General features: G+C 48.4%; 1 protein-coding gene across 1 annotated transcript; it reads right to left on the minus strand.

Moving 5' to 3' along the window:
- Positions 1-6996: 6996 nt before the first annotated feature.
- Positions 6997-23826, minus strand: TRIM63 (tripartite motif containing 63). Its single transcript, XM_053577035.1, has 9 exons — positions 23546-23826; positions 21878-22050; positions 17869-18037; positions 16968-17063; positions 15149-15382; positions 12959-12981; positions 12536-12660; positions 9288-9356; positions 6997-7584 (listed from the first exon to the last, which is right to left on the minus strand). Exons 1-9 carry the CDS (start codon positions 23702-23704, stop codon positions 7574-7576), a joined length of 1059 nt encoding a protein of 352 aa, XP_053433010.1. The 5' UTR covers positions 23705-23826; the 3' UTR covers positions 6997-7573.
- Between the last annotated feature and the right edge of the window lie 1385 nt (positions 23827-25211).

A 25211-nucleotide genomic window follows, 5' to 3' on the forward strand; every position in this document is an offset into this window, starting at 1 on the left:
ATAATAATAATAATAATAATAATTCCAGTGGGGAACATGGATAATAGTATAAAAGAATCAAGTGTGTCTTGATTGTTGAAACTGAGTGTGGGTTAAGTGGGGGTGCACTGTAACTATTCTCTCTCCTTTTCAATATTTTTTAAAGTTTTCAGAATTAAAGGCTTAGGGAAGAATAAAACTTCCCTGGTGATTTTGATGTAGCAGCCTGTGGAACTGTATTCATGTACCATGGGAAGGAAGAACCCCCTTGAAGCCAGTTTTCCCGTTTTGCTACATGCTCTTGAAGAAAGCTCATTGATCGGGCGGTGCCTGTGGCTCAGTCGGTAGGGCGCCGGCCCCATATACCGAGGGTGGTGGGTTCAAACCCAGCCCCGGCCAAACTGCAACCAAAAAATAGCCGGGCGTTGTGGCGGGCGCCTGTAGTCCCAGCTACTCGGGAGGCTGAGGCAAGAGAATCGCTTAAGCCCAGGAGTTGGAGGTTGCTGTGAGCTGTGTGAGGCCATGGCACTCTATCGAGAGCCATAAAGTGAGACTCTGTCTCCACAAAAAAAAAAGAAAGCTCGTTGATAAAGAATACTTCCTACTTTGGGACAGTGGTTATGGTGCCAGCCACATACACTGAGGCTGGCATATGTGGATGGCACCATAACCCAGCCCAGGCCAGCTTAAAAAAACAAACAAAAAAACAAAAAAACAATGGTAACTGCAACAAAAAAAATAGCTGAGCTCTGTAGTCCCAGCTACTTGGGAGGTGGAGGCAGGAGAATCTCTTGAGCCCAGGAGTTTGAGGTTGCTGTGAGCTGTGATGCCATGGCACTCTACCGAGGGTGACATAGTAAGACTCTGTCTCAAATTTTTTAAACAAATTTTATTTAATTATTTTTATAAGAAAAAGAAAAAAAAAAGAATTCTTCCTACGATTCTTTTTGAGACAGTCTCGTTATGTCGCCCTTGGTAGAGTGCCATGGTGTCACAGCTCACAGTAACTTCGAACTCTTGAGTTTAAGCGATTCTCTTGCCTCATCCTACCGAGTAGCTGGGACTACAGGTGCCCACCACAACGCCCAGCTATTATTTTTGTTGTTTTAGCTGGCCTGAGCTGGGTTCGAACCTACCACCCTCCGTGTATGTGGCTGGTGCCCTACCATTATGTCACTTTAGGACAGTGCTATAAAGTGCGTACACTGGGGGTGCTTCCTTCCCATGAAATATGAATACAGTTCCACAGGCTACCATAATCTTCTTAAAATTCTTAAGCATTCTAGTTTGCAAGAACAGGCAGAGCCCTTTACGTGGCAAAGGAGAAATCTCCTTATTTACAATTAACAGATATCATCTTTTTTTTTTTTTTTAATGAGACTAAGTCCCACTCTTTTGCCCAGGCTAGAGTGCCATGGAGTCATAGCTCACAGCAATCTCAGACTCTGGGTTCAAACGATTCTCCTGCCTCAGACTCCTGAATAGTTGGGACTATAGATGCCTGCCACAATGCCCAGCTAATTTTTTCTCTTTTTGGTGGAGAGGAGGCCTTACTCTTGCTCAGGCTGGTCTCAAACTCCTGAGCTCAAGAGATCCTCCCTCCTTGGCCTCTCAGAGTGCTAGGATTATAAACATGAGCCACCATGCCTGGCCCCATCCTGGAATTAGTTAATTAATTAATTAAATTTTTTTTGAGATAAGAGTGTTCTATGGGAAGATACTTTAGGAGATCAAACTATGAAGAAAAACAAGTGTATGACTCTTGTAAAGGAAAGGATAGGGACTACCCCTGAGCAGAAGGAAGAGCTGTGATGAGGGGGCAGGCATGGAGGGCTTCTGGGCCTGGCAGTGTTCTTGTTCTTTTTCTTTTTTTTTTTTTTTTTTTTGAGACAGAGTCTCACTATGTCACCCTGTAGCTTGCTACAGTGTTCTGAATGTTTAAAGTGGAGCAGGCTCTGCATTTTGTCGCCCTAGGTAGAGTGCCGTGGCATCGTAGCTCACAGCAACCTCCAACTCCTGGGCTCAAGTGATTCGCTTGGCTCAGCCTCCCGAGTAGCTGGGACTACAGGCGCCTGCCACAACACTCAGCTATATTTTAGAGACGGGGTCTCACTCTTGCTCAGGCTGGTCTCGAACTATGAGCTCAAGCAATCCACCTGTCTTGGCCTCCCAGAGTGCTAGAGTTACAGATGTGAGCCACCATGCTCGGACTTCTCATCCTGGAATTAATTAATTTATTTTTGAAACAGAGTTGCCCTAGGTAGAGTGCCATGGTGTCAGAGCTCACAGCAACCTCCAACTCTTGGGCTCAAGTGATACTTTTGCCTCAGTTATCCTATTTTTAGTAGAGACAGGGTCTTGTTTTTTTGCTCAGGCTGGTCTCAAACTCGTGAGTTCAAGCAATCTACCAGCCTCAGCCTTCCAGAGTGCTAGGATTATAGGCGTGAGCTACTGCACCGGGCCCTCATCCTGGAATTTAAACTTTAACTGATTATTGAGTCTTGACTTCTGTCCTCCCTCTTTTTTGTGACAAGCTATGAGACTGAAATGCCTGTTGCCCACATAATTAGTAACTTGGAGAAGCGATCTGAAGACAGAACATGCAGAAGTTATGACACCGATTCTTATGATTTCAAAGTAATGACAGCCTCTGTTTTTCTGGCTGTCAGTGTTCTATGGGAAGATACTTTAGGAGATCAAACTATGAAGAAAAACAAGTGTATGACTCTTGTAAAGGAAAGGATAGGGGCTACCCCTGAGCAGAAGGAAGAGCTGTGATGGGGGGGCAGGCATGGAGGGCTTCTGGGCCTGGCAGTGTTCTTGTTCTTTTTTTTTTTTTTGAGACAGTCTCACTATGTCACCCTCGGTAGAGTGTTGTGTCATCACAGCTCACAGCAACCTCAAACTCTTGGGCTTAATCTATTTTCTTGCCTTAGCCTCCCAAGTAGCTGGGACTACAGGCGTCTGCCACAACACTCGGCTATTTTTTTGTTGCAATTGTCATTGTTGTTTGGCAGGCCCAGGCTGTGTGGCCATCCCGGTGTATGTGGCCTGTACCCTAACCGCTGTTCTACAGGTGCCGAGCCTGTAAACTCTGCAACTATTAATAGTTGTGTACTCTTCTGTGAGTATATGCATGTATTACACAATTTTTTAAAAATTAAAACAACATGCTTGAGAACTTGAGATAGAACTAGAAATGAGAGCAAAATCTGATTCCTTACAATTTGGAGTTAGGATCTGAGTTAGCCTTAGAAAATCTCCCAGAGGGCGGCGCCTGTGGCTCAGTGAGTAGGGCGCCGGCCCCATATGCCGAGGGTGGCGGGTTCAAACCCAGCCCCGGCCAAACTGCAACAACAAAAAAAATAGCCAGGCGTTGTGGCGGGCGCCTGTAGTCCCAGCTGCTCGGGAGGCTGAGGCAAGAGAATCTCATAAGCCCGGGAGTTTAGAGGTTGCTGTGAGCCGTGTGACGCCACAGCACTCTACCCGAGGGCAGTACGGTAAGACTCCGTCTCTACAAAAAAAAAAAGAAAATCTCCCAGAAATGAAAATGGGCAGAGGTGTGTTTAGATCATTGTCCTAAAGTGAGTGCCATACAACACTAGTCCTGGAGAATGTCACATGAATGAATAAATTGGGAAATGCTGGGTTAAATATTCAATTTACTAAAAACAAAAATTAAGAGAATTAAGGATTAGGCAGTATTCCAACCCTGAAGAACTTGATGGTCTTTGTCTAAAGGTAACTAGCTTTCTTTTTTTTTGAGACAAGAGTCTCACTTTGTCACCCTTGGTAGAGTGCCGTAGCGTCAAAGCTCACAGCAACCTCCAACTACTGGGTTTAGGCGATTCTCTTGCCTCAGCCTCCCAAGTAGCTGAGACTATAGGCACCTGCCACAACGCCCAGCTAGTTTTTGTTGCAGTTTGGCCGGGGCCGGGTTTAAAACCGCCACCCTCAGTATATGGAGCCAGTGCCCTACTCACTGAGCCACAGGCACTGCCCATAATTAGCTTTCTTTATAGCAGGCTCAGAGCCCTTAGCTTGCTACAGTGTTCTGAATGTTTAAAGTGGAGCAGGCTCCGCAGTCCTCCTCAATTTTAGAAGCCCCTGGAGTATCAGACCCAGTTAACTCAGTGCCTCAGATGGGCTCAGCTTTGCCTCTCTTCCAGGCCTTTGGCCCTTTGCTCAGAGAACCTGTGTGCTACTGTGGCCACTGTCATTTGCCTTATCCCCTAACACTGGTGGCTGTCTTGGTCTTCCCTGGAGTAAGTCTGGGCACCAACTTGGCCCCGTTGTATCCGCTGTGGTGGGGGCCGCAGCAGCTTCTGTACCTTTGTTCAACCCATCTGGACCCTATGGAGGCTCTGGCTCTTTTTACCACTTCCAGTGTCAACTTACATACCATCCAGCATGGCCAGCAATCTAGATTCCCTGGCAGCTGCCCAAAGTAACCAAGCGACCACCATATGAAAGTAAAGGAGGAGTGAACACTCTGGGAGGTGTACTTCAATTCTGAGAGGTAGCATATAGGAAGTGGTGGGGGCCTAAAACCTTCCCCCTCCACCCCCTCCTCTCCCTCCACCTCTCCTCCTAGAACAAAAGGCCTACCTGGCCTTGCCCCAAGAGTTCCACAAAAAAGATCTCAGTCCACCAGAATCTTCCAGCAAGCTGTGGAATCCTCCTCCCCTAGGCCCAGTATAAAAACATGCCTCCAACCATCCTCTGTGAAGACACCATCTCTGCCCAGGTGGATCTCTGTACCCTTTCATTAAACTTGGCCTGAACTTCTCCCAGCTTCGTTTCTGGGTACACCACTGAACCCCTTTCAGGAAGGAGCCACCAGATAAATATCTCTATTTACTTCCTGCATGAACTATTCTGAGGTATTCTTTTTTTTTTCCTTTTTTAGTCGGGGTGGGTTTGAACCCACCACCTCTGATATATGGAGCCAGCATCCTACTCCTTTGAGCCACAGGCGCTGCCCCTGAGGAGGTTTTCTTTTCTTTTATTTTCTTTTTTTTGAGACAGTCTCACTTTGTTGCACTTGATAGAGTGCGTGATCTCACAGCTCACAGCAACCTCAAACTCTTGGGCTTAAGCGATTCTCTTGCCTCAGCCTCCCAAGTAGCTGGGACTACAGGCACCTGCTACAACGCCCAGCTGTTTTTTTGGTTGCAGCTGTCATCGTTGTTCAGCGGGTCCGGGGCCAGTCTTGAACCCACCAGCCTCAGTGTATGTGGTTGGCGTCCTACTCATTGAGCTACGGGTGCTGAGTCTAGATGAACTATTATGAATAATGTGCTCTTTATGGCCTGCTGAAAACATCTCGTATGACTGAGCAACTAGTTAGGTCTTTGGCTGTGGCCAGCTCAGTCATGCAACACCTTGTATTTGCTTCTCTCTTTTCCTGCCCTAGTCCCATTTCCTTCACTCTGTTGGCCTTGGAAGTGTACCTTTGCAGGGTCTCATAAGACAAAACTCCAAAATGAAGGTCTCAGAAGCAAAAGTTTCTCTCTGACCTTCTACCCTCCTGCTTCTGGCCCTTCATTCTCTACCAAGGCTAGCTATGGAAGCTATATTCCTTCCCCAAGGTGGGTCCTAGGGATCAGACCCCCTTTCCCCAAAGCCAACCATAAAATCTAAAAATATTGTTCTAGGGCCGTGCCTGTGGCTCAGTGAGTAGGACACCGGCCCCATATGCTGAGGGTGGCGGGTTCAAACCCAGCCCCAGCTAAACTGCAACAACAAAAAAGTAATTGTAGTTTGCATAATAAAAAGTCCTAAGAGCATTAAAAAAAAATATATATATATATATATATTGTTTTAAAATGTCCCCCACCTTTCTGTGTAAAAACTGGATGCTTTCAGAATGAAACCATCTGACCCACCTTCTTTGATTGTAGGTCATAAGACCCCTATTCCAGAAAAAAACCCTGCTATACTGTAACTAGAAGGAAGGAATGCTGCAGAGAGGCCGAGAAGAATCTGGACAGACAGGCCTGGCTGGGTCTCCCCATTCAGTCTACTAGCATTAAAAAGATCCTTTTTGTTCAATCATGTAAAATTTTTCTACATGGCTGTCCATACTTTGTCCAACCTAAGCATAAACCTAAGAACAGTTTCCCCTGTATCTTTAGATCTGCATTCGGAAGGCTCCCATGTCACGTAAAACTATGACCAAATAAATTTCTGGGCCTTTCCTCCTATTAATCTGCTGCTTGTCGGTCGATTTTCCATGAACTTTCAGAGGACAAAGGGGAAATTTTCTCTTGGTTTCTAGGATCTCCAACTAAAGCATTTAAATTTTGCCTCAGGCTCTGTTTTCTGGAGAACCAGAGGAACAATCGATTGAGGGTCATCTCAGTGACAATTTTCTAAGGACCTCACACTGGGGAATGATCATTTAAAGAACTCCTTTGGGGGGCGGCACCTGTGGCTCAAGGAGTAGGGCGCCAGTCCCATATGCCGGAGGTGGTGGGTTTAAACCCAGCCCCGGCCAAAGCCACAAAAAAAAAAAAAAAGAACTCCTTTGGGGCTCAGCGCCCATAGCACAGTGGTTGTGGCATCGAGGGTGGCAGGTTTGAACCTGGCCCGGGCCAGCTAAACAACAATGACAACTGCAACAACAAAAAAATAGCTGGATGGGGCAGTGCCTGTGGCTCAAAGGGGTAGGGCGCTAGCCCCATATGCCGGAGGTGGCGGGTTCAAACCCAGCCCCTGCCAAAAACTGCAAAAAAAAAATAGCTGGACGTTGTGGTGGGTACCTGTAGTCCCAGGGAGGCTGAGGCAAGAGAATCGCTTAAGCCCGAGAGTTGGAGGTTGCTGTGAGCTGTCATGCCAAAGCACTCTACTGAGGCAACATAGTGAGACTCTGTCTCAAAAAAATAAAAATATTAATAATAAAATAAAAAAATAAAGAACTCCTATGGGAGGATATAGATTTCACCTGGAGATTGCCCTCTACTCCTATCAGGCCTTCTGTTCTTCTACAAAAAGGCTGAATGAAACCCCAGATCCTTTGAATAACAGGAAGAAAGCGTTGTGCATTTATTAAAACAACTTATCACAAGCCCGGTTACCATCCCATATGTCAGGGACAGGCACTGAAATATAGTACATCATCCCTTTCTAAGCCTGTGGGTGCCACCCAGCCTTCCCACCAAGGAAAGGAAGTGGGCAGCTGTGTCAGCCTGGCTTCCTCCCCTTGTCTCTGACAATCGCCAGTCACACGATGGCCAGGAATTATCATACAAAAGTTCCTTTACAAAAAGCACCAAGTTGGCATAGATATACAAGTATATACAAAAATCACATTTTAAAAATGTACAAAATATTCCATTTTGCACCATCGTAGAAAAGTGTTCTGTGTGATTGTTTCAAGAATGTTTCCAACTCTGATTCAGTGGTCGCTGGACACAGCGGTGGGGGTCCTACTCTAGTCCCTGCTCTCTGAGCAGAAAGAAGACACACCTCCCCTTTGCCCCTCCAGGGGCCCCGACCCCTCCCACCCTGGGCCTGTCACCAAGGCAGCTGGGCCCATCCCCACCCTCCCCGGTCTCTCTGCATCTAGAGGGTCTTTCATTCATCCAGCTCCTTACTGGTGTCCTGAAATAAAAAGACATAAGCACATGGTGAGACAGGGACTCTGTAAGAAATAAAATCATCAAACTCCAAATCCTGCCTGCACCCTTCCATTTAAAACAAAAGAGTTTAGCTGCCAAGACATAATGGATGGTATATCAAGTACAAAACTCCAAAAGACTGCCCTATGTTTTTCAGCCGGATTAGAATTTAGTTTCAGGCTCAGCACCTGTGGCTCAGTGAATAGGGCACCGGCCACATACACTGAAGGTGGCGGGTTCGAGCCCGGCCTGGGCCTGCTAAACAACAATGACAACTGCAACCAAAAAATAGCCAGCTGGGTGTTGTGGTGGACGCCTGTAGTCCCAGCTATTCGGGAGGCTGAGGCAAGAGAATCGCTTAAGCCCAAGAGTTTGAGTTGCCATGAGCTGTGACACCAGGGTCCTCTACCGAGGGCAACATAATGAGACTCTGTCTCAAAAAAAAAAAAAAAAAGAAAGAAAAATTTAGTTCCGGTAACTATGGCTTGAAACATAACATTCATAAGCAGGTGCTAATAGCAAAAATGTTTTTCCTATGAGCCAGATACTATACTAAATGATGATCTGATTTATTCCCCACTACAACCTTTTTGGGGAGGGTCACTACTCCTATGCCCGCATGCACAGATGAGTAGCCCAAGACTCAGAGAAGTTATAAACTGCTCAAGATCACACCACTGGCCTGGACTATAGCTGTGATTCCAGACCTTTAATGAGACTGCAGGATGGGCAAACTCAGTTGCCTTCGAGGGACCAGCAGATAACAGGAATGAGTGAAGTAGCCAGGCCTGACAGTGGTGAGGCAAGCCAACCCCTGTAAAGGGAGCAGCCACTCCCCAGAGCCAGTGCTCTGGGACTTGGGGAAGTCCCAATTGAGCATTGTTGTTCTTTCCAAATTTTCCAAAGAAAGTGAAAAGGCAGATTCATAGCTGAAATCTCAGTTTCTTTTATTCTTTGAAAAACAAAACAAAATTCCTAGTTTTTAATATGTTAGCAACCGATTTCCTTAAAAAAATTATTTTTATTTATTTATTTGCGACAGAGTCTCACTTTGTCACCCTCAGTAAAGTGCCCTGGTGTCATAGCTCACAGCAACCTCAAATTCTTGGGCTCAAGAGATCCTCTTGCCTCAGCCACCCAAGTAGCTGGGACTTACAGGTGCTCACCACGACGCCTGGTTATTTTTTAGAGACAGAGGTCTTGATCTTGCTCAGGCTGGTCTCAAACTTGTGAGCTCAAGCAATCCACCCTCCCCAGACTCTCAGAGTGCTGGGATTACAGGAATGAGCCACCACCTAAAAAAATTTAAATGTTGTGCAGGTCAAATGTAATACCTCAGTGGGCCCAGCCGGGCTCATCCAGCTCCTATCTTTGACCTCTGTTATCTGTCCTTGACCTCTGTTAACTGTCTTTGGCCTCTGTTGTGCCGTGTTGCTTCACATTTAAGAAGATAATTTAGATGTAAAATGGCAATTTTTTATTATGAAGAATTTTTTTTTTCTCTCTCTCTAAAGGTAAAGAGACCAGGACTTTACCCTAAATAGGTTTAAAACTCATTCTGGGAACAGGGCTAAGTATCATTCCCAACGTCTAGCACAGCACTTTGCACACAGTAGGTATCTCATGTTGTTGTAGAATGAATGAAGGGATAAAGGAGTGAATGGATAGCGGTAGATGGATTCTTACCTTCTTCCTTCCCCTCTGTGGACTCTGTCTCTTCCTGATCTTCTTCCGTGAACTCTTCTTCTTCCTCATCTGTGATCAAGAACAATTGTGTTAGGAAGAGACTGGTTCCTCAGAGGAACTTCTGGAAGGAGAACCAAGCTGGAGAGAGGGCACTGTCTAAACTCCTCCCCATGCCCTGGTCAGGGTCAAGTGGCCACAAAGAGGTAGGGGAGGCCCAGAGGAGGATGGGCTTGCCAAATCCAAGCTGCGCAGAGGCCCTTCTCCCGAGATCCTTCCTCTGAGGATGTGAGGCTTTGTTCCAGAAGCAGTGGCAGCTTCTGTCATCCGCTCTGCCTGTGAGCAGACAGGGGACTTTTGGGGGAAGCTCGGCTCTGTGCTTCTGCACATCCCTCAGGCAGATAAACATCGCCTGGGGAGAATGAGATAAAAACTCCCCGATCCTCAGGGTTCAGAAGGGAACAAGCTTGGCCTTTGCACTCGGCTTGCTCAGCACCCCTTGTTCTGTGTCCTCACTCCCTAGCCTCCAGAGGGGTGAATATGGGGTGGGAAGTATGTCTGGGGCCCTTAACTCTCTAAAGCTGAGCATAAGACAGTGACCAAGCTGCAGACTGTGTCTTCAGCTTATCTAGGCTGTCACTTTCAAGCTCTAACAGGGAACATGCTTTCCCACCTCCTCCCCTAAGCCACCTTGTTAATCTTTTGGAGGCCCTGAAAGGGCCACCATGGAGTCAGAGCATTTGTCACGAGTGTCTCCAAAACAACAGCAAAAATCCCTGCCAAATAACTGAGATCAGCATGTGACCCAGGAAGCGTTGTTGCTATTTGATCATTATCATGATGACTACTCATAACAGCATTTGCTGAGGACTTACTATGTCCTAAGCGTTGTGCTGAGTGCTGGATATGCAGCGTCTCATATGATCCCCACAAGGGTCTTATGGGCTGGGTGCCCTCTGTGGAATCTGAGTGGCCTACGTGCTAGCTTTGTGGCCTTATAAACAAGCTGCTCACTCTCTCTGAGATTTAGTTTCCTCAACTGCAAAATGGAGATGATAACAGAACCCATCACATCGAGTTGTAGGAAATGAGAGAATTTATATCAAGGGCTTAGTGCCTAGGTAAAAAGGAAGTGGTATTCTCCCATTTTACCTGTGAGGAAACTGAGGCCCAGGGAGATTGGGAAGAACATTGCAGCCCTTCATAATGCTATGTGTGCATGGTGTGACCCACACTTGAGTATCCTAGCTTAGGGTCGGGAATAGTGGGGCAGATAATCTACGGCCACAGATGCACCCAAGTCCATTGGTATCTCAGCTTTGGGATGCATTTTGCCCTTAGCCATGAATAGGGTACATCTGGGGATCTGAGAAAAGACTTAACACCAGATTCTGAAGCAGCCGCCTTTCTCTTTCTCAGACAAGCCCATTTCTAGTTCTTCCTTGTTCGTGCACACAGCACCCTTTTCCCCCCTCTATCTCTCAGCTGGTCATTAGAGCATCACCTCTCACATCAGCACAACTGTCAGCAATTGGTCCTCTCCCTGTTGCTATGTAGCTGTGTGACCTTCAGCAAATTAACATCTTTGCCTCTCATTCAGTTTCCTCATCTTCCTTCTTATTGTTGTGCAGCCTCATTGCAATTACTAGAGGCATTCTATAGAAGGGTAATTATAAACAGAAATGAGATAATATTGATAAATCAAGGTGCCTGGGGATCACAGATGACAACATTAAGAAGCGAAAGCTGGCTTAGCACCTATGGCTCAGTGGCTAGAGTGCCAACCACATACACCAGAGCCGGCAGGTTCGAACCCAGCCTGGGCCTGCAAAACAACAATGACAACTACAACCAAAAAAATGAAAATAAAAATAGCTGGGCATTGTCACAGGCACCTGTAGTCCCAGCTACTTGGGAGGCTGAGGCAAGAGAATCGCTTAAGCCCAGGAGTTGGAGGTTGCTGTGAGCTGTGACGCCGCAGCACTCTACTGAGGGCAACATAGTGAGACTCTGTTTCAAAAGAAAAAAGGAGCTGCTGAAGCTAAGACTATCCTTCAGGGGTGTCCAACTTTGGCCCACAGGCAGGCTACATGCTGGTTATTTTAGGATGTTTTCCTTAATCTGTGGTGTTGGATATCATGAAAAGTGTACACGGACCTTTTCTTTTGTTCATCAGCTTTTGTTACTGCTGTGTATTTAAAGTGAGGCCTAAAAAAACTTGCTCGTATGTAATCCTAGCAGTCTGGGAAATTGACATGGGTGGATAGCTTGAGCTCATGAGTTTGAGACCAGCTTGCGCAAAAGCAAGATCCCCCCATCTCTACTAAAAAATAGAAAAACTGAGGCAAGAGGATCACTTGAGCCTGAGTTGGAGGTTGCTGTGAGCTATGATGCCACAGCACTCTACCTAGGGTGACAGTTTGAGACTGTGTCAAAAAAAAAAAAAGAAAGAAAAGAAAGAAAAAAGAAAACTCTTATTCTTCCAAAATGCAGCAGAAAAAAGAAAAGTCTGGACACCCCTGTGGCAATAACTCATACATGTCTAGAACTCTATAGAAACTTTCTGCATCAGTATCTGATTTGTTGAGACAGCACCACCGAGTGGTCATTATTGGAGAGCCGACATTTAACCTAATTTATAAAAGTTGAAAAAATGAGCCTGCGTAGTGGCTCACACCTGGAATCCTAGCACTCTGGGAGGCCGAGGCGGGTGGATTACCTGAGCTCATGAGTTTGAGACCAGCCCCAACCAGAATAAGACCTCATCTCTAAAAACAGCCTGGCATTGTGGTGGGCGCCTGTAGTCTCAGCTACTGGCTGAGGCAAGGGGATCACTTGAGCCCAAAAGTTTGAGGTTGCTGTAAGCTATGATGCCACGGCACTCTACCGCGGTGGATAAAGTAAGACTCTGTCTCAAAAAAAAAAAGTTTAAAGAATTAAACTCAGAGAGGCAGAGGGGGACTTGCCTAGAGGTCATACTGGTCCCAGACACCATGCAATTTGTATTGCCCCCAAATGCCTCCCACTGTGAATTCATATATAATTTACTGAGCTACAGTTATGCATCATGCTAGGCTCTGGGCTCATCTAGAAGTTGGCTGTATGAGTTTCACTTGATCTCTGGGATCTTTGCTAGTGTGACTACTTCCCCACTACCCGCCCACCCCTTGTCCGTGGGGCTCAGTGGGAGGGATGCTGGCTTTCAGGGGTCAGGCAGGCAAGTAGACACGTGCCACCATCATCTCCTTTACCTGTGCCAAAGTCAATGGCCCTTAGGATGTCTGCTATGTGTTCCAAGTCCAAAGTGAAGTACTCCATGTTTTCAAAGCCTGGCTCTATCTTTCCCAGCTGGCAGCCCTTGGAAGCTTCTACAATGCTGTGTGAGAGAAAGAGAAAGGCACACGGTAAGGTTTCTAGGGCTCAGTTCAGGGAGCGTCTGCCATACCCACACCCCGGCCTTCCACCTAGAGGTTCCCTGGAGGAGTGGAGTTCTTCACCTCCAGTCCAGCAGAATAGGCAGTCCAAGAACGTACAGGATGCTATGGTCAGGAAAAGCAGCCTGAGGTGAGACCCTCCCAGCAGACCTAATGCCTCAGACTGGGGGGCCTGAACAAAAGTCAGAGGCCCCAGTAGGATCTGGGGCCTTGGATCACAGCCCCTGGGGAGACACTCACCTTTTGATGAGCTGTTTGGCACTCTGTAGGGGGGAGAGAACAAAGGGTTATTATTGCAGAAGAGGAAACCCCAGGAAACCAGCAAAACCAGGGACTGAGGGCGGGGCCTGTGGCTCAAGGAGTAGAGCGCTGGCCCCATATACCAGAGGTGGTGGGTTCAAACCCAGCCCTGGCCAAAAACTCAGAAACAAAACAAAACAACCAGGGACTGAGTGTTGCAGACTGCCACTTGGTGCTTTTCCCTAGCCCAGTTGTGACCTACTTCCCACCCCGAGCTGAACAGAACTTGGATCCTTTCCCTCTGTCCATGGTCTTCACAGGTCTTTGTCATCACCCTAAGACCCTCTCATTGTCCTGGGAGGAAGCTTGGATTCTGGGGCTATCAGTGCAAACACTCCTAAACCCTAAAATCTCGGGCGGCACCTGTGGCTCAGTGGGTAGGGCACCGGCCCCATATACCGAGGATAACAGGTTTGAAACTGGCCCATGCCAAACTGCAACAACAACAAAAAAATAGCCAGGAGTTGTGGCGGGCACTGTGGTCCCAGCTACTTGGGAGGCTGAGGCAAGAGAATCGCCTAAACCCAGGAGTTTGAGGTTGCTGTGAGCTGTGACGCTATAGCACTCTACTGAGGGAGATAAAGTGAGACTCTGTCTTTAAAAAAAAAAAAACCTTAAATCTCCAAGATGAGAATCATATCCTTTTTTTTTTCTTTGTAGAGACAGAGTCTCACTTTATGGCCCTCGGTAGAGTGCCGTGGCCTCACACAGCTCACAGCAACCTCCAACTCCTGGGCTTAAGCGATTCTCTTGCCTCAGCCTCCCGAGTAGCTGGAACTACAGGCGCCCGCCACAACACCCGGCTATTTTTTGGTTGCAGTTTGGCCGGGGCTGGGTTTGAATCCGCCACCCTTGGTATATGGGGCCGGCGCCTTACCGACTGAGCCACAGGCGCCGCCCGAGAATCATATCCTAATCACTTGTTTTTTTGAGACAGAGTCTCACTTTGTCACCCTCAGTAGAGTGCTATTGCATCACAGCTCATAGCAACTTCAAACTCCTGGGCTTAAGTGATTCTCTTGCCTCCGACTCCTGAGTAGCTGGGATTACAGGCGCACGTCACAACGCCTGGCTATTTTTTTTTGGTTGCAGTTGTTATTGTTTAGCAGGTCCAGGCCGGGCTCGACCCGCCAGCCTCGGTGTATGTGGCCGGCACCCTACTCACTGAGCTATGGGCACTGAGCCCCGATTACTTTTTCTTTCTTTTTTTTTTTTTTGAGTCAGAATCTCACTTTGTCACCCTCAGTAGAGTGCTGGCGTCACAGCTCACAACAACCTCAGCTCTTGGGCTAAGGCAATTCTCTTGCCTTAGCTCCCGAGTACCTGGCACTATAAGTACCCGCCACAACACCCAGCTATTTTTGTTGCAGTTGCCACTGCTGTTTTAGCTGGCCAGGGCCAGGTTCGAACCTGTCCCCCTCACTATATGGGACCGTCGCCCTACCCACTGAGCCACAGGTGCTGCCCCTTAATCACCTTTTCATACCCAATGGAGATTAGGAGATTTTTACTGAATTGAACTGTGAAATTTTATAGCTGAGCTTTTTCTGTTCCCCACAACAAGCTCTTCTAGGGCAAATCTGTGTCTGCTTCATCTCGGTGGCTGCACCTCAGTACCTGGCTACAATCAGTTAATAGTCTCCACATAGGACACTCTGTTTTGCAGTTTACAAAGCCTTCTCACAAACATCCCCTTCTTCGGTCCTCATAAAATCAGGAAGAGGAAGGTAGAGATGGTTACAAGCCCATTTTACAGATGAGGAAACTGAGGCTCATGGGGGTTTTTTTTTTTTTTTTTTTTTTAGAGACAGAGTCTCATTTTATTGCCCTTGGTAGAGTGCTGTGGCGTCACAGCTTACAGCAACCTTCAGCTCCTGGGCTTAGATAATTCTCTTGCCTCAGCCTCCCAAATAGCTGGGACTACAGGCGCCAGCCACAACGCCTGGCTATTTTTTGTTGCAGTTTGGCAGAGGCCGGGTTTGAACCCATCACCCTTGGTATATGGGGCCGGCACCCTACCCACTGAGCCACAGGCGCCACCCTGCTCATGGGTGATTTTAAGTGACTTGAACCTTAGACAGGGCTGTAGAGTCAAACTGACCCTGCCCAGACCATTCTAGTCCTGCTCACCAAGAGGAAGGTGGCCCCGCCAGGCTCATCTAGGGACTGAATGGCTGTCTCCACCAGCTTCGTGGACTTGTCGAGTTGCTCCTGGTACTGCTGGATCAGGGCCTCGATGAAGCTGACCTTCTCCTCCTGCTCCTGTGTTATCCGCTGCAGCAACTCACTCTTCTTCTCGTCCAGAACGGCGTACAGTACATCAAACTTCTGGCTCAACATTTCCTTCACCTGGTGACTGTTCTCCTAGGGACAGAAATTTTAAAGTCGCTTCCTGTAGGGTCCTTACTCCTCCAATACTCCTTTCCAGGAACAGGAGCAAACAATTTAAGTGGGGGAGAGAACTCACTAAACCCCATTTTATGGACGACCAAGACTTAACAAGAAGAAAGTACTTGTGAGGTCTCACAGCTATTTAGTACACCAGTGACAGTGAGACTGGGGTCATGGAGAAGAGTTAGCTGCATCTTCAAAAATAGAGGGTTGGTTGGCTCGGTGCCCATAGCACAGTGGTTATAATGCCAGCCACATACACCAAGGCTGGCGGGTTTGAACCCGGCCAGGACTGCTAAACAACAATGACAACTGCAACAAAAAATAAAGCTGGGTGTTGTAGTGGGCGCCTGTAGTCCCAGCTACTTGGGAGGCTGAGGCAAGAGAATTGCTTAAGCCCAAGAGTTGGAAGTTGCTGTGAGCTGTGATGCCACGATACGCAGTGGATCACGCCTATAATCTTAGCACTTTAGGTGGCCAAAGCAGGTGGATTGCTTGAGCTCAGGAGTTTGAGACCAGCCTGAGCAAGAGCAAGACCTCGTCTCTACTGAAAATAGAAAAACTAGCTGGGCATTGTGGTGGGTGCCTGTAGTCCCAGCTACACAGGAGGCTGAGGTAAGAGGATTGCTCAAATCCACGAGTCTGAGGTTGCTGTGAGCTATGGTGATGCCATAGCACTCTACCCAGGGCAACAGAATGAGACTTTGTCTCAAAAAAAAAAAAATTCTGAGCCTCCCATATACCCCAGCCACACTCTTCCTTCCATTTAAAAGCAAGAATTCGGGAAGCTGTGCATCATTCAGTCCTAAGAAAGGTGGGAAAAGCGACTCCTCCCCTAGTACCCTCCTCGGTTGAAGCACCCTTCTCTCCAACACAGATGTTGTGTATTCCTTTCCTCTCCTATAGAATGGTTATAATAACACCGTGTCAGCCTGGGAGCCTCTCATAAAGTCTGCCTCCTTCCTTCAAAACTACCCTTCACTCAGCTCTTCATCCACTGGTAATTATGATGACCTCCTCCCCTATCTCGTCTCCAAGTCCCCACTCCAAGTCGAGATGTAAAATCACAGCTACTTTTTCAGGGATGGAAAAGTTCTCTTCTACCCTCAACAGTCTTGCTACTCAAAATGTGATCTGTGGACCCAGCAGCTCGGGCAAATGCTGCGTTAGAAATGCAGACTCTTAAGTCTCATTTCAGACTCACTGAATTCTAACAAGGTCCCAGGGGGTGATCTGCACACACTTTATAGTATGAGAAATGCTGGTCTACAGCAACCAGAGAACATCATTCTAATAAATGCTGGGAAATATCAGTGGGATCCTGCTCTGAGGTCAGGGACCAATTCCCCATCCCCAGCACTTTGGGCAGGGCCTGACACACAGCTGTGCTCAAGAAGCGTTTGCTGAGTGAGTGGACAAAGGGATTTGTACCCGCCCTGCCATCCCTGCTTTGCCTCTCCAGGCTCCAGGTCCCAACCTCTAGCCACAACCCTGGGTGAACCTTCCCCAGAGACCAGACTTCTGGGAGGCCCGAAGCAAGGCTATACTGTCCCCTCACCTTGGTCACTCGAGAGGAGTCCTCCAGCTGAGTGATGATGGTCTGCACACGGTCATTCCCTGCCACCAGCATGGAGATACAGTTACTCAGTTCAGTCTGGGGGTGGGGGAGGTCAGGAGAGGAGAGACAGAAATAGCTTCAGGACTGGCCGCTAGGGCATGGCAACAGTGGTGGCTCTCTCCCTCCCCTCTCTGCTAGAAAGAGCGTCCAGTAGGGGTGTGCCCTTCTTTCTGGGGTGCAGCTCAGGTCCAGAGCAGAGGATATCAGAGAGATAGTATATCCCTTATTGTACAGATGAGGCCAAGAGTGGGGAAGTGAATTGCTCAAAATATACAGCAAGGTACTAGCAGAGGAGGGGCTAGTTTCTAAGAAAGAAGGGACCAATTAAATAGTGGCAGAGAGGTCTGGAAGAGAGACAGCACAAGAAGAGTAGGGGTGGGGGAGAAAGAGCCTGGAAAGGGGAGCTGGAGCTTATTACATGGACAGGACAGTGGGGACCCCATCAGCCCAGGAAGAGGGTTCTAAGCTGCCTTCTGCTATAGGGGATATGAGAAGTTTAGGAAGGAGAGGGGAGACGTTCCGGAAGATATATCTGGGGCCTAAAGTACGCTAGGTAGAAAAGCCATGGCCTGAGAGAGCCTTGGTGGCCTGGCCCTGGGGTCTGACCTCTGCCCTGTGGCCACACCCAGGTGTTCTCAAGTGGCTCTAAGTATAACCCCATGAGCTCAGCCACCTCCCCCAGGAAAGCACCGGCTGCTGTCCCTGCGGCTTGGGAAGTACCTCCAGAGGGACTATTCCTGAAGGATGGCTCAGCAGATCTCTGGGGATTAGATCTACCTCCTGAATCATACAGCCATGCCCAGCAGGCCCAGGCAGGGATAGAAGTAGCTGGAGCCAGTACCTTTTGTCCCTGGAAGACACTCTGCAGCGGGGCAACTTCACAGGCCTGGTGGGCCCCAAACACCTTGCACATGGAGCATGTGGGCACCTCGCATGTGAGACAGTAGATGTTGATTTTCTCATCTTCATGTTCCTTGCACATGGGGTGGCTGCCCTTCTGCAGGGGCCGACTGAAGTGCAAAACAGTCACAAGTCATGTGGGGGGTACTGAGTCTCTGTCTTCTCCCTACCAGCTCCACCATAGGAGGCTACCCTAGACTTATACCTTGAACTTTCAGTGGCTGACTGCCCCAAAACCTTTTTTTTTTTGTCCTCGGGGGACCCAAGATCAGGGAAGCCAATGACGCCAAATGTGTCCCCATATCCCAAGACTCAATCTGCAGTGATGGAGTTTGCCTGAGGCTCTGTCAGCATAGAGGACATGGAAGGGTCATAGAGTTCTGGAGTCATTCCAGTGTGCCGGGAGGCATTTTAGAGAGGAGGAAACTGGAGTTCCAAAAAAGTAAATTGACTTGCCCAAGGTCACCCAGCAAGTCAGGGCAGAGGAGGCTAGTGTTCATTTGCTCTAATTATAGTCACCATAGCTTTCGGTTATTACAGGCTGGACTCTAAGTAATTTAAACTGATTGCCTCATTTAATTCTATATTTAATCTATCAGACTGTAACCTCCTTCAAGGCCAGGAAACTTGTCTGTTTTCTTCACCCTTGAACCTACAGTGTACAGTACCTGGCTTGGCGGAGATGGCAGTTAAATATAGGTAGAAAGAATAAGTCAATAACTAGTATAGCAGTTAAGACTATTCACCATGGAGTGAGTCACGCCCTTTCTCTCTCAGCTTCACTACTTGTTAGCTGTGTGGCTTTGGACCAACCTCTGACCTTCTCTGAGCCATGAGGATGGCCCCCAGGATCGGAGAGCAGCAGTGCATGTGTGCTCCAAGTCATACAACTAGTAGGTGGGAAGCCCAGGGCTACCCAACATCCCAGCACAAACCCAAACTCCTAGTCCAGAGGTTCTTCTGAGGCCGTATCTCTTTCTTCCCTAACATAGTTTCTTAGAATGCTTTCTCCCGGCTTGACACCTGTAGCACAGTGCTTAACAACGCCAGCCACATACACGAGAGTCTGGGTTCAAACCCAGTCCAGGCCAACTAAACAACTGCAATAAAAAAAAATAGCCGGGCGTTGTGGCAGTGCCTATAGTCCCGACTACTTGGGAGGCTGAGGCAAGAGAATCACTTAAGCCCAAGAGTCGGAAGTTGCTGTGAGCTGTGATGTCACGGCACTGTACCAAGGGTGACATAGTGAGATTCTGTCTCAAAAAAAAAAAAAAAGAATACTTTCCCCCTTCATCTCTCTCCACTTAGGGCCTCTGGAGTGTTATTTGTGCTTCTCTTGGGGCATTGGTCACTTCCTTCCTTCCTTCCTTTTTTCCTTCCTTCCTTTTATAGCTACTCAGGTGAAGCAATGGGAGTGGAGAAGGAACAAAGGAATCTGTAACTGGTTGTGATCAATTAGTTGTAAACACCACTTCACTTGGACCAGCCACCATGCTCATTTCTTAACCTAGATTTGATCATTGGAGTTTAGGCCCCCCTACCACACCAGCTAACCTACACACTCATTTAGAGCCACACCATATCTACACCACCTGACTCCCAGCCCCTAACATAACAGGCATCTCACAAGCATGGGATGGTGACTGCCCCATCAGTGTCAACACCTCACCTCCAAACACCTGCATGACTGGTCACATCTGGGATTATTGTCCCCTCGAGTTCTTTTAAGCCCCTTTCCAGACTTGTCTTTTTGCTTCTCTGCCCAGGGTCCCTAGTCTCTCTTTGCCACCTGCCTTCATCCACTGGTAAGGAAGCTCAGGACTACAGGAAGTACAGGGATGAGGCCAGGGTTGGCACCTGTGCCCCCTGCCCTCCCAAGTGCCCACCCTCTCCAGCCCAGGCTTTGGCATCTCGGTTCAAACCAGATTGTTCTACCATTTTTTTTTTTTTTTTTTGTGGGTTTTGGCCGGGGCTGGGTTTGAACCTGCCACCTTTGGCATATGGGACCGGCGCCCTACCACTTTGAGCCACAGGCGCCGCCCAAGATTGTTCTACCATTTATTCACTTTGTGATTTTGGATGAGTGGTTTCGTCTCTCTAAGCCAGGGTTTCCTCCCAGAGCCACTGCAATCATGACAAAAGTTGTCTGTGATTAATGTGTACAGCCTGGCACAGAAGGGACCTTCAATAAAGGGCAGCTGTCATTGTCATTCAACTATGCAGAAAGTCCTCAAAGACTTTAAACACAACACGCTCTTCATAGGTCAACAGTGAGTGGGCTAATAATTAGCATGATACCGATTTTATTATTGTCCTAATGATGAATGATATGTTTGCATTTTTTGGCATTGATCTCTGGCAACACGAGAGGCAATCTAGCATAGCTCTGTTAAGAATATTCCCCATGGAGTCAGTCATACTCTCTCACCTTCCTCACTTGCCAGCTGTGTGTCCTTGTATAAAACTCTGACCCTGTCTGAGCCTCCATTTCCCCAGAGTAAAATGGAGACAAGAATACCTTACAGGGTTACTGTGATGATGACAGGGAAAATGCCTGGAAAGTACTTGGTACAGGGCCTACACACAGTAGGTGCCCAGTAAATATTTGATATTTTAAACATTTTTGATCAATATCCTATTTGACAGTCACGATAACAGACCTTACCATCTGTTTCCTTTTGCAGATGGGAAATGAAACTGCAAAGCTTCAGAAATCCTATGCACATCAGTCACAGAGGCAGACAAGCACACATAGTTCCCCAGCAGGGACAGGTTCTCCCTAGATCTGGTTCCTCACCTTCCCTTAGGCAGGGCACTGCCAGCAGGCAGGTGCTCGGTGAAGGTTTTGAACCATAAAGACTGTGAGGTCAGCAGCCTGGGAATTTTGTCAGGATATTCTGATTTTTTTTTTAAAGACAGAGTCTCACTTTATCGCCCTTGGTAGAGTGCTGTAGCATCACAGCTCACAGCAACTTCCAACTCCTGGGCTTAAGCGATTCTCTTGCCTCAGCCTCCTGAGTAGCTAGGACTACAGGTGCCTGCCACAACGTTCAGCTATCTTTTTGGTGCAGTTTGGCTGGGGTCACGTTCAAACCCGCTGCCCTCGGAATATGGGGCCAGCACCCTACCCACTGAGCCACAGGCACCGCCCCAGGACATTCTGATTTGTAAAGCTCTCCCTCATGGCTGTGTCTCTCCCCACTTTGAGGCCAACACAACTCCACCACTCACCTATGATATTTTACTAATAGGGAGACTCAGAGCTAGATCAATTGGGTCAACACCCAGCGCTTCTACTTCCAGGCTAGGAAATCTTGGCTAATTGACTTTGCCTCTTTGAGCCTCTATTTCCTCATCTATGAAATGGGGATGACAAAAGTCACACCTGTGTAATCCCAGCCCTTGGGAGGCCAAGGGATGGATTGGAGTTTGAGGTTGCTGTGAGCTTTGACGTCATAGCCCTCTACCAAGGGTGCCAAAGTGAGACTCTGTCTCAAAAAAAAAAGAAAAATCACACTTGGTCCACAGGGCTACTGCGAGGCTCTAGAATGATGAAGCATTCCCAGTGCCTGTGCCTCCAGGCACCTAGGAGAAGAGCCATCACTATCCTTGTAGACACCCTGGCCGTCTTCTCACTGGGAGCATTCTCTGCTGACCAGGGCCACTCAGCTGGCCCCAGTGCCTCTCTCCCCTTCTCACATCTTGTCTTTCCCCCAGCCTCTGTCTCCAAATCTCCTAGGGAGGCAGCCTAATGTCTGGGTCCCTTCTCATTCACTGAGCAATCGGGAGGGGGGATATAGGTCTCCTCCCCTCCTGCCTGGGGAAGCATGGCTCTCTGAACTAGCTAGTGCAGCTAGTCCAGCTGGGGGCCTGGATCCTGAGCAGGTGGAGGAGGAAGAAGGAGCCTGGGAGGGCTGGGGCTGGGGGGTGCAGCAGAATGGAGAACCGACCTGGAGCACTCCTGCTTGTAGATGTCAATGATGTTCTCCACCAGAAGATTCCTCTGCAGGCCGTACACCCCATGACGGTCCATGATCACCTCGTGGCGGCAGGAGGGGCAGCGGAAACGGCCTCCAGACATGGACATGGAGCCACCCCTGTTGGTCCAGTAGGGATTTGCAGCCTGCAGGTGGCAGCAATTGTGGTTAGGCCTGGGCTTCCTCTTTAACTACTTCCCCTGATGCCCCAACCACTCCCATCCGGCCAAACGGCCAAATGACCTGGGGATCCCCATTTTGCAGTAGCCAGCCTTGTTTACACACGGAGCACCCGAGAAGCAAGTTTACCTCAACATGTTTGGGGGTCAGCAGACCTGGTTCAAGTCACCTTTATTCTCTGACTTTTGGCAACTGATCTTTTCTCTCTAAGGCTCAGTGTGCCTGCTCATGAAATGGGCATCACAATTCAAGCAAGCTCCTAAAGCTGCTAATTTAAAGATTAAGACTGGGACAGGCACAGTGGCTCACACCTATAATCCCAACACTCTGGGAGGCCGAGATGGGTGGATTGCTTGAGATCACATGTTCAAGACCAGCCTGAGCAAGAGTGAGATACCGTCTCTAAAAATAGCTGGGTGTTGTGGGGGGCGCCTATAGTCCCAATTACTTGGGAGGCTGAGGCAAAACAGAACAACTTGAGCCCAAGAGTTGGAGGTTGCTGTGAGCTGTAACGCTACGGCACTCTATGGAGGACAACAAAATGAGACTCTGTCTCAAAAATAATAAAAATAAATAAATAAATAAAATAAAATAAAGATTAAGACTGGACACAGTAGCTCATGCCTGTAATCCTAACATTCTGGGAGGCCCAGGTGGGTGGATTGCTTGAGCTCAGGAGTTCAAGACCAGCCTGAGCAAAGCAAGATCTCATCTCTACTAAAAATAGAAAAAAACTAGTTGTGCATTGTAGCAGGTGTCTGTAGTCCCCGCTACCCAGGAGGCTGAGGCAAGAGAATTGCTTGAGCCCAAGAATTTGAGGTTGCTGTGAACTATTACACCATGGCACTCTATCCAGGGGGACAGAGTGAGATTTGTCTCAAAAAAAAAAAAAAAAAAAAAGATTAAATAATGAAAGAACATTGTGTAAAGTGCCCCTTGGGAACCCTGAGTCCTATCTCCCAGCTAGCACATCTGCTCCCATTCTTTTCTTAGGGACAGGGAGCCCCTCCTGACCCCATACTATAGGGAACAGTCTCACAAAGGAAGATGCCTCTACCGCCCAGTGCCTCTCTGCCACCCTTCTCCCAAAGCTCTGGGACCCCTGCCACCAGGAGCTGGCTCCTTCCACAGGGGTCTGGTTTCTCTCTCCTCTCCCCTGTTCCCCTCCCAGCCCTCCCCTCTGTTCCACTTATCACTTGAGGCATTTGACTCTTGATTGCAAAGTCAACAGCGGTTCTGAGGGCCAGGGTGGGGGAGCTGTGGGCAGGGCAGGAAGGGAAACCTGTGGGCAGGCAGAGCTGCCTCCTCACCCCTTCAGCCCAGTCCAGAGGCCTCTTCAGGGGTTCACTTCCAAGGGGAAAGAGCCAATCTCCATCGGAAGGCTAAGAGAGAAAGGCTTTCATCTTGGGGAAGCTGAGTGGCCACCCAGGGCCCCGGGGCAAGCCCATGCCCGGCACTGACCTGGAAGATGTCATTGGCACACTTCCGGCAGAGGTTGTGCTGGCATGGCAAGATGACCACTGGCTTGGTAAACATCTCCAGGCAGATGGGGCAGATCAGCTGCTTCTCCAAGTTCTCCATGGGGTTCCCATCCTGGATCAGTCCTGACTTATAATCCATATTGTGGACTGGTGTGGGCACCCACCTGGCTGCCTCACTCTAAGCAGACCTGGGAGTCTGGCCTTTGTCACAAAACACCCAGTGGGATCCTCTTTTCCTTCTTCTCCTGGTGCCCGAATTCTGTCTTGGTCTGGGGCCCCTCTGATATTTATAGCTGAATCTTGGTCACATGAGCCCCAGCAGAGGACCAGCTGAACATTCCAATGCCAAGCGGCTGGCGGGGCTTGAGTTTCCTCCAGCCTGAAAGACTGGCCCTCTCAATCACATGCAAGGATGAGCAATCGTGTTCTCCTGGGATGGGGGTCGTAAACAAGAACAGCTTGTTCAGAGGCACGCTTAGGCATGGACTGGGTACCCAGAGTTTCCTCGAGAAATCCATCTCCCCCACACCAAGCTGGCGAGTCAGGGATGGGACCCAGCAAGTAGGCCACTGGGATTCAAGGGGTTAATAGCTAATGCCAGCTTACAGGCCCAAGTCAGTCCATCCCCTCCTCTCCAGTCCTGGCAGCTCCCAAGATGAGGAGCCAGGGCAGCCCCTCTGTCAGGGCCCACCCCTCCGCCCCAGACCTGAGCACAGCATTTTGCCAGAGACTCTGGAGACCTTGCCTCAGCCAGCCCGTCCCTCCATCCCTTGGCCACTTATTTCACTTAATGGTCCCTTGAGACACAGTCTAGTCCCTTCATTTTTTATTTATTTATTTATTTTGGTTTTTGACAGAGTCTCATTCTGTCATCCTGGACAGAGTGTCGTAGTGCCATAGCTCACAGCAACTTGGAACTCTTGGGGGTGAGCGATCTTCTTGTCTCAGCCTTCTGAGTAGCTGGGACTATAAGTGCCTGCCACAGCATCTTCCTAATTTTTCTATTTTTAATAAAGAGGGAGTCTCATTCTTGCTCAGGCTGGTCTCAAAATCCTGAGCTCAAGCAATTCACCTACCTCAGCCTCCCAGTGTACTAGGATTACAGGCATGAGCCACCGCACCCCGCCTCATTTTACAGATTTTAAAATGGGTCTAGAGAAAGAAAGGACCTTGTTCAAAGATACTTAGAAAAGTGACAAATCCAGGAATCTTATTCATTCATCACTTTTCTGAGTATTAGGATACATCAGGTACCAAAACAACAGATAGACAGATGGATGAGTGATGTGTTTCCTGCTCTTCAGATGCTCACAGCCCAGGAAGGGAGACAGGCAGGAATAACACCTATGTAGTGCCACAAAGTCTGGACCCTTAGAAGTTAGAGGCTCCCCTTGGCTCTCAGCACAAATTTTAATTTTTCTGTTTTCTAGGACACCTTCCACATCGCTAGGGAGACATCATTAGAGTAGTCCTAATGGCTGATTCTAAGGTAGAATCTCATGCAGGGGCCTTGAGGCCACCTGCTCTAAGGTGCTGGGACAGAAAACTGGGAGCAGTGGTCCCAGGCCCCAGGATGAACCTAGGAGGCTGCAGAACCTACTGGAGGAGAATGCAGGATGGCAAGGAAGAGGGAAGATCGGAGCCAT

Source organism: Nycticebus coucang, chromosome 22, assembly GCF_027406575.1.
Source record: "Nycticebus coucang isolate mNycCou1 chromosome 22, mNycCou1.pri, whole genome shotgun sequence".
NCBI lineage: Eukaryota > Metazoa > Chordata > Mammalia > Primates > Lorisidae > Nycticebus > Nycticebus coucang.

Bases quoted from the DNA above. Each gene is read 5' to 3' on its own strand.
- TRIM63 (XM_053577035.1), bottom strand. From the start codon at position 23,704: ATGGATTATAAGTCAGGACTGATCCAGGATGGGAACCCCATGGAGAAC. The intron at 17,064-17,868 runs GTACTGGCTCCA...CCCCACCCCCAG, and splicing joins GTGTCTTCCAGGGACAAAAG to ACTGAACTGAGTAACTGTAT. The intron at 12,661-12,958 runs GTGAGTGTCTCC...TCTCTCACACAG, and splicing joins GCCAAACAGCTCATCAAAAG to CATTGTAGAAGCTTCCAAGG.